At 42.4% G+C, this 12,926-nt stretch overlaps 1 protein-coding gene across 1 annotated transcript in view; it reads left to right on the top strand.

The window, feature by feature from the left end:
* The window catches only part of CAMKV (CaM kinase like vesicle associated), a 594,306-nt gene that overhangs the window by 476,329 nt on the left and 105,051 nt on the right, over positions 1-12,926 (top strand). Inside the window, exon 4 of the mRNA XM_086938801.1 lies at positions 6,868-6,942. Within this exon, the coding sequence (XP_086794927.1) occupies positions 6,868-6,942 (75 nt within the window). The remainder of the gene's footprint in view (positions 1-6,867; positions 6,943-12,926) is intronic.

The following is a 12,926-nucleotide window of genomic DNA, read 5'->3' on the forward strand; positions in this document are numbered from 1 at the left end:
AATTCTTGTGGGATTATCACTTCACCAAATAATTGTTAGAAATCGGGGTCTCTAGTTGGCAGTGGTATACACCCTGTCCAGGTAGGGACCCTTCCTTCTAGTCCGGATAAGGGAGTTACACACTCCTGCTCACCTCCTTGGTAGCTTGCCATAAGCAGTCAGGCTTATCTCAGACAGAATGTGTAAAGTATTTTGCATAACACGCACAGCAACACAGTGGTAACACTACAAATGGACACCACATCAGTTTATAATCATAAAGTATCTCTATGTAAACCAAACAAGTTCAAAAGGACAATACAATAATCCAACATACACAACCCAAAATATCACTTTTACAAGGTTTTATTAATTCTGTCCATAGGAAACTATGGATGCGCTAATTTTACACAAAGTACCTTCAAATGCGTAAAAATTCAAAAGGCAAAACAGGCGCAGAGGAAGGAAACATCAAAAAACGCAGTGGTGCGTCAGTTCCTGAGACTGTGAGGAGGCAAGGTGTCAGTTCTGCTGCATGCAACAGAAGGGTTGTGTCGACTCTAGACTGAAGGGGGAAGTGAGGCATTGATTCCAAGACGGTTCTGGTCTTTGGGTGCTGCATCTAAAAAACCTGGCACATAAGTGCGAAGCGTGAAATCCAGACTCGCTGGAGGTTGATGAAGCCTCAGCAAATAGGTGCTCCATCGATTTCTTCAGCAACGGTCCAACAAAGCATCAATTCTTTGAGCCTCACAGCAAGGCCTGCGTCGGAGTTAGTGCTGTGGTCTCGTACTTTGGAGACCGGTGTGCTAAACTCAGGCTGTGACGAGTGTTTCGACTGCTGGCAGGTGTTGCACCGACTTCTTCAGCTGCATGGCGGTGGTGAGTCGAAAATTCTCCCACACGGCGGAGCCGCGCCGGAAAAAGAGGCACTGGAAGGGCGATGCATCGATTTCGATGAATTCCTGATGCTTTTTCAGCAGAAAAAAAACTCCAAGCGCCCAGAACTGGAATTGGCCCCACAAGGCAGGTCAGAACTTCTAGCAGTGGAGTTCAAGGATGCTGCAGGCGAAGCCTTAGTGTCCCTGAGACTTCTTAACAGGAAGCAAGCTCTACTTCAAGCCCTTGCAGAATTTTCTCAAGCAGGATAGAGCAAATAAAGTAAATGTCCAGTCCTTTCCACTGCCCACAGATGGAAGCAGCAACTAGTGGCCAACCCAGCAAAGCAACACACAACAAAGGGGCAGTACTCCTCCTGACAGCTCTTCAGTTCTTCTTCTTGGTAGGGTCCTCTTAACCCAGAAGTGTTCTAAAGGTCTGAGGTTTTAGGTCCAATACTTATACCCCTTTTGGCCTTTGAAGTTGGCAAACCTCAAAGAAAGTCTTTGTTTTTCACAAGTTCTTGCTATGCCCACCCATGGCTTCAGACACACTCCAGGGGGGTAGAGACTGCATTGTGAGAAGACAGACACAGCCCTCTTCAGATGTCAGTGACAACTCCTTCCACCAATCTAGCTCAGGAAGTTCCAATCCCTGGTGAAGGCTCATCAGGATATGCAGGACACACCTCAGCTTCCTTTGTGTGACTGTCTAGAGTGGAGAAACAAACAGCCCCTGTCAGTCTAAACCAGATGTTGATTTCACAGACAAGCAGAGACATAAAATGGTAAAGCACAAACATGCCCACTTTCTAAAAGTGTCATTTTTAAACAAACAACTTAAAAACCACCTTCACTATAAGATGCACTTTTAAATTCTGAGCTCAGTGAACCCAAACTCCAAATCTAAATCTCTTTCCAATTAAAGGGTACACTTGTAAGATGTTACAAGGCAGTTCCAATGATAACCTATAGGAGAGACAGGCCTTACAATAGTGAAAAACGAAATTAGCAGTATTTCACCACCAGGACATGTAAAACACACCAGCACATGTCTTATCTTTCACATACACTGCACCCTTCCCATGGGGGTACCATAGGCCTACCTGAGGGGTGTCTTACATGGATAAAAAGGGAAGGTTCGGGCCTGGCAAGTGGGTGCACTTGCCAGGTCGACATGGCAGTTTAGAAACTGCACTCACAGACACTTCAATGGCAGGCCTGTGACAAGTTTACAGGGCTACTCACGTGGGTGGCACAACCAGTGCTGCCGGCCCATCAGTAGCATTTGATTAACAGGACCTGGGCATATATATTGCACTTTACTAGGGACTTACCAGTAAATCAAATATGCCAATCATGGATAACCAATCAGAATGTCAGTCACTGCAGGTTAACTGTTACTTGAAGACAAACTGCCTATGAGGTCGCTAGAAGTACAGGTGAAAAAAACTCCACAAACGGTTGTTGGTTAGATGTACAGTGGTAAGAAGGGGGAATTCCTCCTTGTTAGTGATGTGCCCTCACACAACCAAGCGGGTGTCATGCTTCATCATTGGGCCTCGCTCCTCATGGGGTTGACACTGCTGTGCCCCATAGGCTACGCGAGAAGGGCCAGTGGGGGACAGCAGCGCCACCCCCAGGAGAAGCAAAGCCCAATGATGAAGCATGACACCCGCTTGGGTGTGTGAGGGCACATCAATAACAAGAAGGAATTCCCCCTTCTTATAAGTGTACACACAACCAACAACCTTTTGAAGCATTTTTTTTCACCTGTACTTCTAGCAACCTAATAGGCCAGCTTGTGTTCTAGGAACAGTTACCCTCGAGTGATTTACACATTGACCTTGGGAGCACTGATACTGGACCTTTTTCATCTTTTGCTCCTAGTCCCCCCTCATATGTGTGTTTGATAACCAATCAGAATCGCAATTTACACCAAGACCATATGCACTTTAGCACTGATTAGCAGTGGAAAGGTGCCCAGAGTCCTAAAGTCTACAAAAACAGGGTAAGAAAAATAGGAGGCAAAAGGCAAAAAGTTTAGGGATAAACCTGCAAAAAGGTCCAGGTCCAGCAATAATTTGTACTGGATTTGATGGAGCACAGCAAATGGTCTTATTTACAATACCACCTTCTACAAGTGCTGTAGGCTATGATGTACCTCTAATATGGGGGGTGGAACACCCGTCACATTTGTGGCTAAATATTCCCTTTGCCAACCCCAAAATAAGGCCAAAAGTCTTTTCAGTAGGTGTCAGTGCTGCATCCTCAGGAGAGTTTGCCACACCTCCTTTCTGACTCTTCTAGTCAGGTCGGTGGTTTAGGGCATACATTCAATACATGAAAAAAATGAAATAAAAGTCACTTACCTTGCTGCAGGCCCTTGCTTCTGTCCTCCAGCATGGGTCCAGCCAACTCCCCTAACTGATCCTGGTGCTGCTCTCATGTTGTTAATCAGCATGAGAGTAGCACCAGGATTGGACGGAGCAGGCTCTTGCAGGACTCCAAAGGGCACTGCAGGCCTGTGCTTGTTCTCAACCCAGCGGTCCAAGACAACTGGGTTGAGAGGTTTAAAGTGTGCATGTCTGACTGGTCGTTGTGAGACAGCTGGCCAAAGAGACAAGTGCACTTTAAACTTAAAGTGCCCTGCCCATCACTCCTCTCTGCTGCTGCCATTCAGCAGCGACCCTGCCACGTCCTGACACTCAGCTTGCGACGTAGGTTTGCTGAGTTAATGAAAAATAAAATGGTAATAATGTTAATTACCATTTTATTTTTAATCTGGCGCCTTTTAGTTAGTGGGGCGATGCGTTCCTGGCTTAAAAGAGGAGCCGCCCCTGAAAAAGGCTGTACAAAGGACCATAGAAGTAGTAGGATTACTTCTAAGTTTGGAGCAGGCTTCTGATTTTTAAGTATTTTCCCAAATGATCCCAGGAAGGCTGGTGCAGATTTCTAACAGTACTCCAATAAACAACAAGTATACATGCATAATTTTGAAGAAACAAATTCCATACATCTTCATTAAATAAGTGGTTTTCTCTCCCCATTGTCATTGTGGATACATATTTAATCTTGCCTGTGAAGAACCAAATTAGGGTGAGAAACCACCTGGAAGAAGCATTTGAGACTAATATCTAAAAACGAATGGACTTGTGATTGTTTAGGTACATTTCCAGAGACCAACCAGGAAACACTCACACTCCACCCCTTAACTTACCCTGAAATGCAAATGTGGAATTTCTGCCTTACTGGAATAATTTTCACATTCATATGTGCATCCTACAGCAATAAATTCCCAACTAACCTAGTTCATTGTATCAGGATTTGGATCCTACCTTTGTAAAGTGCTTTTTCTCGCACTTACAGTCAAAAGAAGTGCACAACAAATTGTGAATAGGGCCCCAATTGTAAAAAGGGAAGTACAGAACATGGGTCATGCTTCATTGGAGGTCTTGGTGTCGCTCTTGACTCAGTGGAGGCCATCTTGTGAAAATTGAGCAATTCACTCTACATTCAGATAGCTTCAACATTACATAGCTAACCTTCTGGTCTTCTAGGCAAGGCATGGGTTTATAGACTTATTAAACATGGAATTCCACAATCTCTGTATTCAAACCCTATCTCTTATTTCTTTATAATCTGCAACTTCTACACACCCAGTCGCTGATTATAAAAAAATGACATACAAAATTGGCTTTATTAGAGTTGAGTTCTGATGTCACAATGCCTGCTGTCAGGCTGTAGCAGCTACGCTCCAGAGATTTCAGTGGTTTGTGGGAAAGATAATGGTGTGGCTAGGATATTGAAAATCACGTCGGAGTTCAATAACCTCATAAAGGAGTTCGGTTTTCAGCCTCATTCTTCTATATAGTTATGGAACTCTAACGTGACTTACAATATCTTTATAATGTGCAAAAGGGGGTATTTTATCTCATATAACATTACGGATACCCCTAATGATGGAGAGTGAGGATGCATAGGTAGCACAAAAGAGGGGTATTCTGGACTCATAATGTACTGTGAATTCAATTCTTCAGGCTTGTGCTATGGTGAAATTTCACTACAGATTATTGAAGGGACTTGTATATATTACCCCTATTAAAAGATCAATGAACTCCCAACTGGGACTCCGGCCAAGTCATTGGTTATGCATTTGTTTTTAAAACACAAATGAGCAACGATTAAGAGTTTCCAGGGCCACTAGAATTAAGCGATTTTGTGCTGCAGCCTTATCTGCATAACTATAGAATTGCAGCATTTGCCACATAATTCATCAACTGCTGCATGATTTGTGCACTTTAAGCCCAATATTTTTTTTAGCTCAAATGATGTACAATGAATTAAAAACACAGAGACCCAGGTTGTCATTACGTCAAAGACCCTTTGCAAATGTTTACTGGTCCCCTTTTTATTGCTAATTGCTGTATTATGGTTTTAAAGTGGCATTAATGAGGTGAACCCTTTGCCCAGATAGTGTAGCGTGTATAAAAATGTCAAAATAATAAGGTCATACTACGTAGCGCTGAATTTACCTTTTCTTGTTGCGTAATTTAGTCAACCCTGCCACTTAATTTGGTCTTCCCCTGCCGCATAATTCGAGTAGCACTGAGAATTTCTGACAAAAAAGAAATATTAGGGTCCAATGAAAAATGTATGTAACATTTGCTATTTATTCTTTGCAACTGCAGTATTTTATGATTTGGTATTGAATATATTTGGAGCAAACATATATTAAAATGAAGGCAAACGACAGACATAAACTACAAATTACACTTTTATAGCTTTCTTGTTCCTCTTTGGAAACAAACTGATCAGCAACAGGGCAGGATGCTCTGCCAAAGACCTACCAAAAGCACTGTTTATCTTTGATCTTAATTTAAAAAGAAAAGAGTACAGAAGAACTGTTTATGAGCAATGCTAGTTTCATCTATTCAAATTACTTACCACAAGCTGTGCCAGCAGCATGCTAGACTGTGATGCATTTATGTTTTGACGTGAGTAAAGTTGATTTACAAGCCTATTAAAAGCTGTAATTTGTGGATCGATGTTAAGCAGCTGGTAAAATATGGAAATTTGGTATGCGCTGGGATCACAATGCAACTGTTAAAAAAGTGCACCTCTGTAATTGGTGTTTGAAGGTGTTGAAGCTTCTTCTAGAGTTAAGGCTTCTCTGTGCTATAAGTGTCAGCGGATGGCCAGATCCAACAATTTCATTGGCTGCTGGGAGCTACAAGGGTGTAAGTGCATATGTGGGCACAGATAGACCATGAGCCTAACATGCACCTAGCAGAAATGAAATGCCCATTACAGCAATATTTACTTGAAGGGTTTCCTGAAACTTGTCTCAGTTCAGCAAGAACAACACAAGTATTGGATGACTTGTCTCCTTCTGCATTAATATAATTCACCCCCCCCCTGCAAAATACACACACTTCTAACAATGGGCCGTATCTAGATCTGTGCGAATGAAAGACTCCGTCATAAACATGATGGATATCCTGTCCACCGTATTACGATCTCCATGGGATATAATGAGATCGTAACCGACGGAAGGGTCTCTGTCACGTTTGTGATGGAGTATTCCCCTCGGCCAAGATCTAAATTAGGCCCAATATCTTTTGTGACAACTCTGCCCTTATTCCGGAAAAATATTTTAAAAGCTATTGAGGACTGACCACCCAAACACCACCGTAGCAATTGCTTGGAGGTCAGTTGGATGCCCAAGCTAAATCGGATTCCCCTCTGAGCAATTATCCAGAAAAATTAAAGTCCATTCTGGGCAATTATTCAGCAGCATAACCATGACTAATCTACTAATCACTTGATTAGATCAGCAAGCTGTGTTCTAAATCTGATTACCTGATTATCTGATTAAGAATATGTTGCAAACAGAGAGCCAGCCATGGAGATTTAAGATGCACGCAGATCTCAAATCAATCTCTGTGGATACCCCCCCTCTTGTGTGACTTGTTTATAACTCTCTTATATCTGTGTTTCCATCCTTCAGGGTCCGGCATCCCAATGTTCTCCAGCTGATAGATGTCTACGAGACCCGCAAAGAGTACTTCATCTTCATGGAGCTGTGAGTTACTGAGAATACAGTTATTTATTGTACTATGATGAATGAATAATACCATAAATGTAAGATTGAGCCAATGGAAAGGCAAAATAATAAGCTTCATAGTGCAGAAGCCACCAAGCCAGCAATGAGTGAATGAGATGTGGCCAGTGAGCTACTGGCCAAGGTGGATGGCTATGTGAACAGGTGGATGAAGGCATGATGATCCACATAGCGTTGAGTTAGACAGCAGGTGATTGAATTTTGAAATTAAGTGAATGATGTACGGTGACTGCTGGCAAGACTAAAAGATCACGCGACAGTGAGTTTTTGAGATCGTGAATGAGACAATGAAAGAGGGAGTCAATTAGAGAAAGTGTAAAATCGTGATTTTAAAAGTGAGCGACTTTGAGCAATGGTGAGCAAGTGAAAATAAACCAACAAGGAAGAGTACATTATTTTTGAAGGATAGAGTGAGAATGCTAGTGGCAAATGAGGGGGAAAACAATAAATAGAGAGAAAATTAATAGTACGTGAGAGAAAGTGTTCAAAAGAGGGCGCAGTAGTGATAGAAAGCGAAGGCGTAGGTGAAGTGAATAAAAGACAAGAAGGGAATTAAAAAGTATGTTAATGGAAGTATGTGAAAGAACATGAGTGTGTGAAAAAATAGACAAGTGAGTTCAGAAGCGAAGCACGTGGGCAACAAAGTGAAAGAGTGAAAATATGAATGAGGTAAAATGAGAGAAAGCGAGTATAGGAATGCAGTTTCAGTCATAAGGTGACAAGAGCATTTGTGAACATGGATTTAAAAGATGTAATATGACATTTTCACATCCTAACTCTCCAAAGCATTAACAAAAATATTGTCCTCTAACATAGACTGGGCAATAAAGTACAACACATTTTTGTGACATCCAAGTGAGCATGATGGATAAGCTCTCAAAAAGCAAACTCTAGGGCCACTATTGGTAATGGCAGGTCGCATTTCTATTACCTTCTCTTTCTTTCTTGAGGTTGGATAATAAAGACGACCTCCCCAAGATGCTACACCACTGCCCTCCAGATCAACTGAGAGGATATTGGGAAAATGCTAGTCAGGGGCTACAAAACTAAATTTTGCATGAAGAGATGAAAAGTAAAAAAAGGTGCAGTACCCTGGAAGAGGAAAAAGTAGTTTACATTTACAAAAATACATCATCATTTAAACAAGAAAGCAGTGTATAAACAGGAAGTAACATTCTTACAATTACAAGACCGAATAGCAGACTGAAAAAACTTCACCACAAGTCCCACAACAGCTTAAACAAAGGAAATGTGAAGAAAATGGATTTTGGAACCTTGAGAGGCAATGGTAGTGTGGCTCACTGGTTAGAGGCGGCAGACCCGAGAGCAGAGGACGGCCCGGGACCAGGGTTCGATTCCCGGCGCGGCAGGTTTCTGGACCAGGGTCAGCGGACTCGATAATTCTCTCGCCTCGGTGCCCACTCTGATCAGCGATCACACTCGGCAACTCTGGGCATTAGCTTGCCTCATCTTCACTAACGGCCCCACCAGACTGCCGGGGATGCCTGGTCTCACCCTGGAGATACCCATTAAGGGACCATCTCTCATGGAAGCCAGGAAGGGTTTCGCAGCGGTCGAAGCGCCTTGGGACCCTCCGGGTAAGTAGTGCGCTATATAAATGCCTATACATTTACATTTACATGAGGATCTAAAACAGGCCTGTTACATAGTGATAGAAATCATTGTTATCCATATGCCATGGAAGTGTTTTTCATCCGCCTTGTTTTCGAAAATCATTTATTTTGACTGCACTTCCTGTAGTGTAATTCCATCCTCCGGTCACTGGAGGTCTAAATCTAATTATTAGATATTCTTCTTACACCTGCCCCCTTTGTCCTCTTTTCAAAAGAAATAAATGCAAAAAGTGAGGATGAGTTCTGATAGTAATTAGAAGGTTTCTGCCATGCAGGGTTGAGCAGGGACAAACAAGGCGCCCGATAAAACAGAGTAACATATTATAGTGATAACTGCATTGGAGGTGCGTATCTCAGTCCAGCAGAAGCCATGGTCAGGCTGAGAGGCTGCTACTGACATGGCTGATGTAAACAGAGTACTTATGAGCCATATGGTGGCTAATGTAGGTGGGGTTTCTGGGAGCCACTTGGCTCCTGCAATAAGCCACAATCATGGAAGATGCACAGCCTGAAGTGCAACAACTATAACCTTGAATATGAAAGAACAGAGCGTTAATATGAAGGAAGTGCTCAACTCCAAATATCATAAAAGCAATGAACTCTACCAACTGCCCTAGGGAAACATGCTGCTACAGCTGATAATATTGGCTCTTTCTTTTACATCAAAAAGGAGTTGTCAACACACACACACTCGCACGCTTTCTCTTTTGGTATTGACAGCAGCAGTGCTATCTTCCTTTAAAAAAATAGACTGGCGTGCAAGGCAAAAGCAGCGTAAGCTTCCCATACAATGCTGGTAGCAGAGCGGAAAAATGTGAGACATAGTCTATGAATTTAGATTCAAAGGAATAATGACTATAGCCTAGTCAAAGTAAAATTATTCTCAAAAATAGGAGCACATTTCAGTCAAATTAATTGTGCTCCAAAGACTGAGAATGGAGAATTCAGTCAAAGTAATGAAATTATATTTTAATAAAACTGAACGTTACATTATTTTTTTAATTCAAAAAAGGTTATTGAATATTTTATAATGAAATAGTAGTGTTTTATTTTGAGGATTTTAAACATGAAATATATTTTATGTATTTACATTTTTAACTGTTTTAAATAATTCAATTTAATTTAACATTTTCGTTGAGGTTTTGTTTTAAGTCCCCACCTCCATTATTTTCAGTAGGAGAGGGTTTTAGTACCTGTGCCTGGCCATGTGTTTTACTGGACATGCTCCAGCTCTGAGTAATCTAACACTGTTTTGGGACCCTTTTGGCTGAACCAGTCCCTAACCCTACCCAAACCACTCCTTACCCCTCGCTAAACCCCTCCCATTTAGTAACAAGTATACCTCTTTTTTCAACCACTGCCCTGTTCCCTCCCACATTTTCTTCTAACTAGTAAACTTACATGTGTGAGGATCTCCTTGTAGAAAAGATTAAAAAGGTAGAGATTTACACTTATAGGTTTGTAATAACATTTTGTAGTACTTGAGTAGAACTGTTGTAGTATTAATAAGTGTACTACAAAATGCATTTTAAGAATAGGCCACAGGTCTGGGTAAAACGTTTGATGTATATCTCTGTGAGAAGACATCATGGTCATGTTTATGTTCATGTTAAAGTCAACAGACTGTGTTTTACATGCAGAGATAAAAGCAGTAGACCACAATGCCTGTAAACCTTTTGAGTGAGAAAGGCTTCTAGTAATGAGAGTAGTCTACATTTAAAGGGTTAGTTACCACCTGCAGTATTTCTTCACTGTATGTGATTTTTATCAATGTTAAACTCTTCGCCGCGGCGGAATGTGCTGAAAAAAACGACGCGTGCGTGGTTCGGATGGCCCACAGCCGTCCTCCGCATTCAAGAGGCTAATTTGTAAGACCATCCATGAGGCGCTTCAATTCATAAGTCCATTGTAAAGTATGTAACTATTTATGATTTTAAATAATAGTATTTAGTTGTGGGTGCATTAAGGAACTTTTCTGTTTTAAAGAAAAGCCCTGCAGGACATTGATTTAGTGAGTGTTGAGGTTGTGCGCTAATGTGTTCTGTGTTCTAGCGCACTGCACCTCCCAGACTAAGAATGCTCCTCCTAGTTTCCCTTCGAGACAAGTGTTAAAAGAGATGCTTGGTCCCTATTTTGAGTGCATGGGTTTACGGTGGCTTAGAACATCAGAAGCAATGCAGCTATTAATTTCCAACTGCCCAGGACCAACTTGAATTTGATCTCTCAGCTTCAATAGGAAGGGGTTTTACATTGTGAACACTATGACAAATGCAATAGGAAAGTGTTTTAAATTGTGAACTCCTTGCCAAACACCATAGGAAAGCACCTTACTTTGTGAACCCTCTGACAAATCCAAAAGGAAGGGGTTTTATATTGTGAGCTCTGACAAAAGCAGTGGCAAGGGGGAGTACATTGTGGTCCCTCTGTCAAATACAACAGGAAGAAGTGTTACATTGTGAACACAATGATAAACACCATAGGCAAGGGTTTTCCATTTTGCACAATGTGACAGATCAACTTGGAAATAATTTTATTTTACATTGTGAATTCTCTGGCAACCTCAATAGAAAGGGAATTTTTTACATTGGTCTCCCTCTACCCCTGGCCACACTAAGGACTATATTTATCATGGGGTTGTGTCACCCTTGCCCTACACAAGGGGCGCAAGGGCAATGTAAAACCTCAAATGTTATTTACCAAGCCACGCAAGGCCACCTTGCATGGCCCTGAGTGGCTTGGTAAATGTGGAGTAACACAAGGCAGCACAGGCCGCTGCCTTGCATTACTCTGCCCCAGGGAGGCGTTACATGGGTGGAGGCTGTGTATTCCCACAATTTCAATCATGTATTTTGGCAGATTCCCAGATTTGCCATTAGTTGTAAACCTAGGAATACGTCAACACGCTATGCCTCTCCAGGGGAGGCATACCGAGGAGATATATGCGTATTTCCCCTCTTTATTTATTCTTTCTATCTGTGCTGTATTCTGCAGCACACTTTGAAAGAGGAAATGCCTCTGACAATTGTTTTTGTGCAGGAAGGTGTCCCTTTCAACACAAAAACAATCCTTCCTACAATGCAGGCACCCTTGCATCATACACAAGGGTGTCTGCATTGTTTCTAGGCAGCAGTTTAGGGACCAGCACAGGCGGAGAGCAGAAATGTGTCATATAATGTTAACCCGTTCGATGCTGGTGACTGAACCATTCCGTCATCAGACACGGTTGAGCTGTGCTGATGACGGAATGGTTCCGTCACGACCACACCCATTATCATCGGGGCCCAGCACAGGGGGAAAATATCAACAGCAGCGATGAGGTTAAATACAGCGCATTTCTGCTCCCTCTCTTTCACACAGCAGAGCAAGGTGGCTTGCTGCGTTGCGTGTACATTTGATAAGCATGCCCCTAAATGTTTGGTGTCTACAGAGGGACACTTTATGTTCTTGTCAATGTATACTTTGGGTCTCCCTAAAATGTTTACTGAGTCTCGCTAGGCAGAGATCATATGGTCATGCTTATATTATGTTAAAGGTTATATGATTGTTTATTGATTTTAAAGTGGGGTGGTAAAGGCAATAGGCCACGCTCAATGGTTAGAGGCGGCAGACCCGGAAGCTGTGATCGGCCCGGGACCAGGGTTCGATTCCCATCGCGGCAGGGTCTTGGGTCAAAATGTCCGCGGGCCTGATAATTCTCGCCTCGGCGCCTACTCTAACCTTGGGTCCCACTCTGCAACTCTGGGCAATAGCTTGCTTAATCTTCCCAACGGCCCCTTCAACGCCGGGGATGCCTGGTCTCACCTTGGGGGTGCCCAGAAGGGACCATCTCACAGGGAAAGCCAGGACGGGTTCCCCAGGGGTATACAGCGCCGGGACGCCCGCGGTGTGGGCAGCTGTGCGCTTTACAAGTATACAACATTTACATTTACATTTTTTTACACAATGAATGATTTGACAAAGCATGTAGTCCAACCTTTGCTGACAAAGAAAAGGATTATATGTTGCAATTAGCCCATATAGAGGCATTGCTGGTTTTAGGATTAGAGCCTGTTGGTGTGCAAAGTGTCATCTGGTATCACACATATAACAGGAACAGACCATATGTACTGAGTTAGTTGCCCCTGTGATATTTCATAGGGGTATGCAATTTGCCCCTTGCACTTCTGCAAGGCCCATTTAAGGAGGTCTTAATTTACAATTCCACTTGAAAGCTTGTATATTTTTTAAACTTTTGTTTGTACTATTTAGTTGTGTGTTCATTACAGTACTTTTTCTTTTTAAAGAAGCATTGGCTAGGCATTAATATATTGC

The sequence above is a fragment of the Lissotriton vulgaris genome, chromosome 9, assembly GCF_964263255.1.
Source record: "Lissotriton vulgaris chromosome 9, aLisVul1.2, whole genome shotgun sequence".
Classification (NCBI taxonomy): domain Eukaryota; kingdom Metazoa; phylum Chordata; class Amphibia; order Caudata; family Salamandridae; genus Lissotriton; species Lissotriton vulgaris.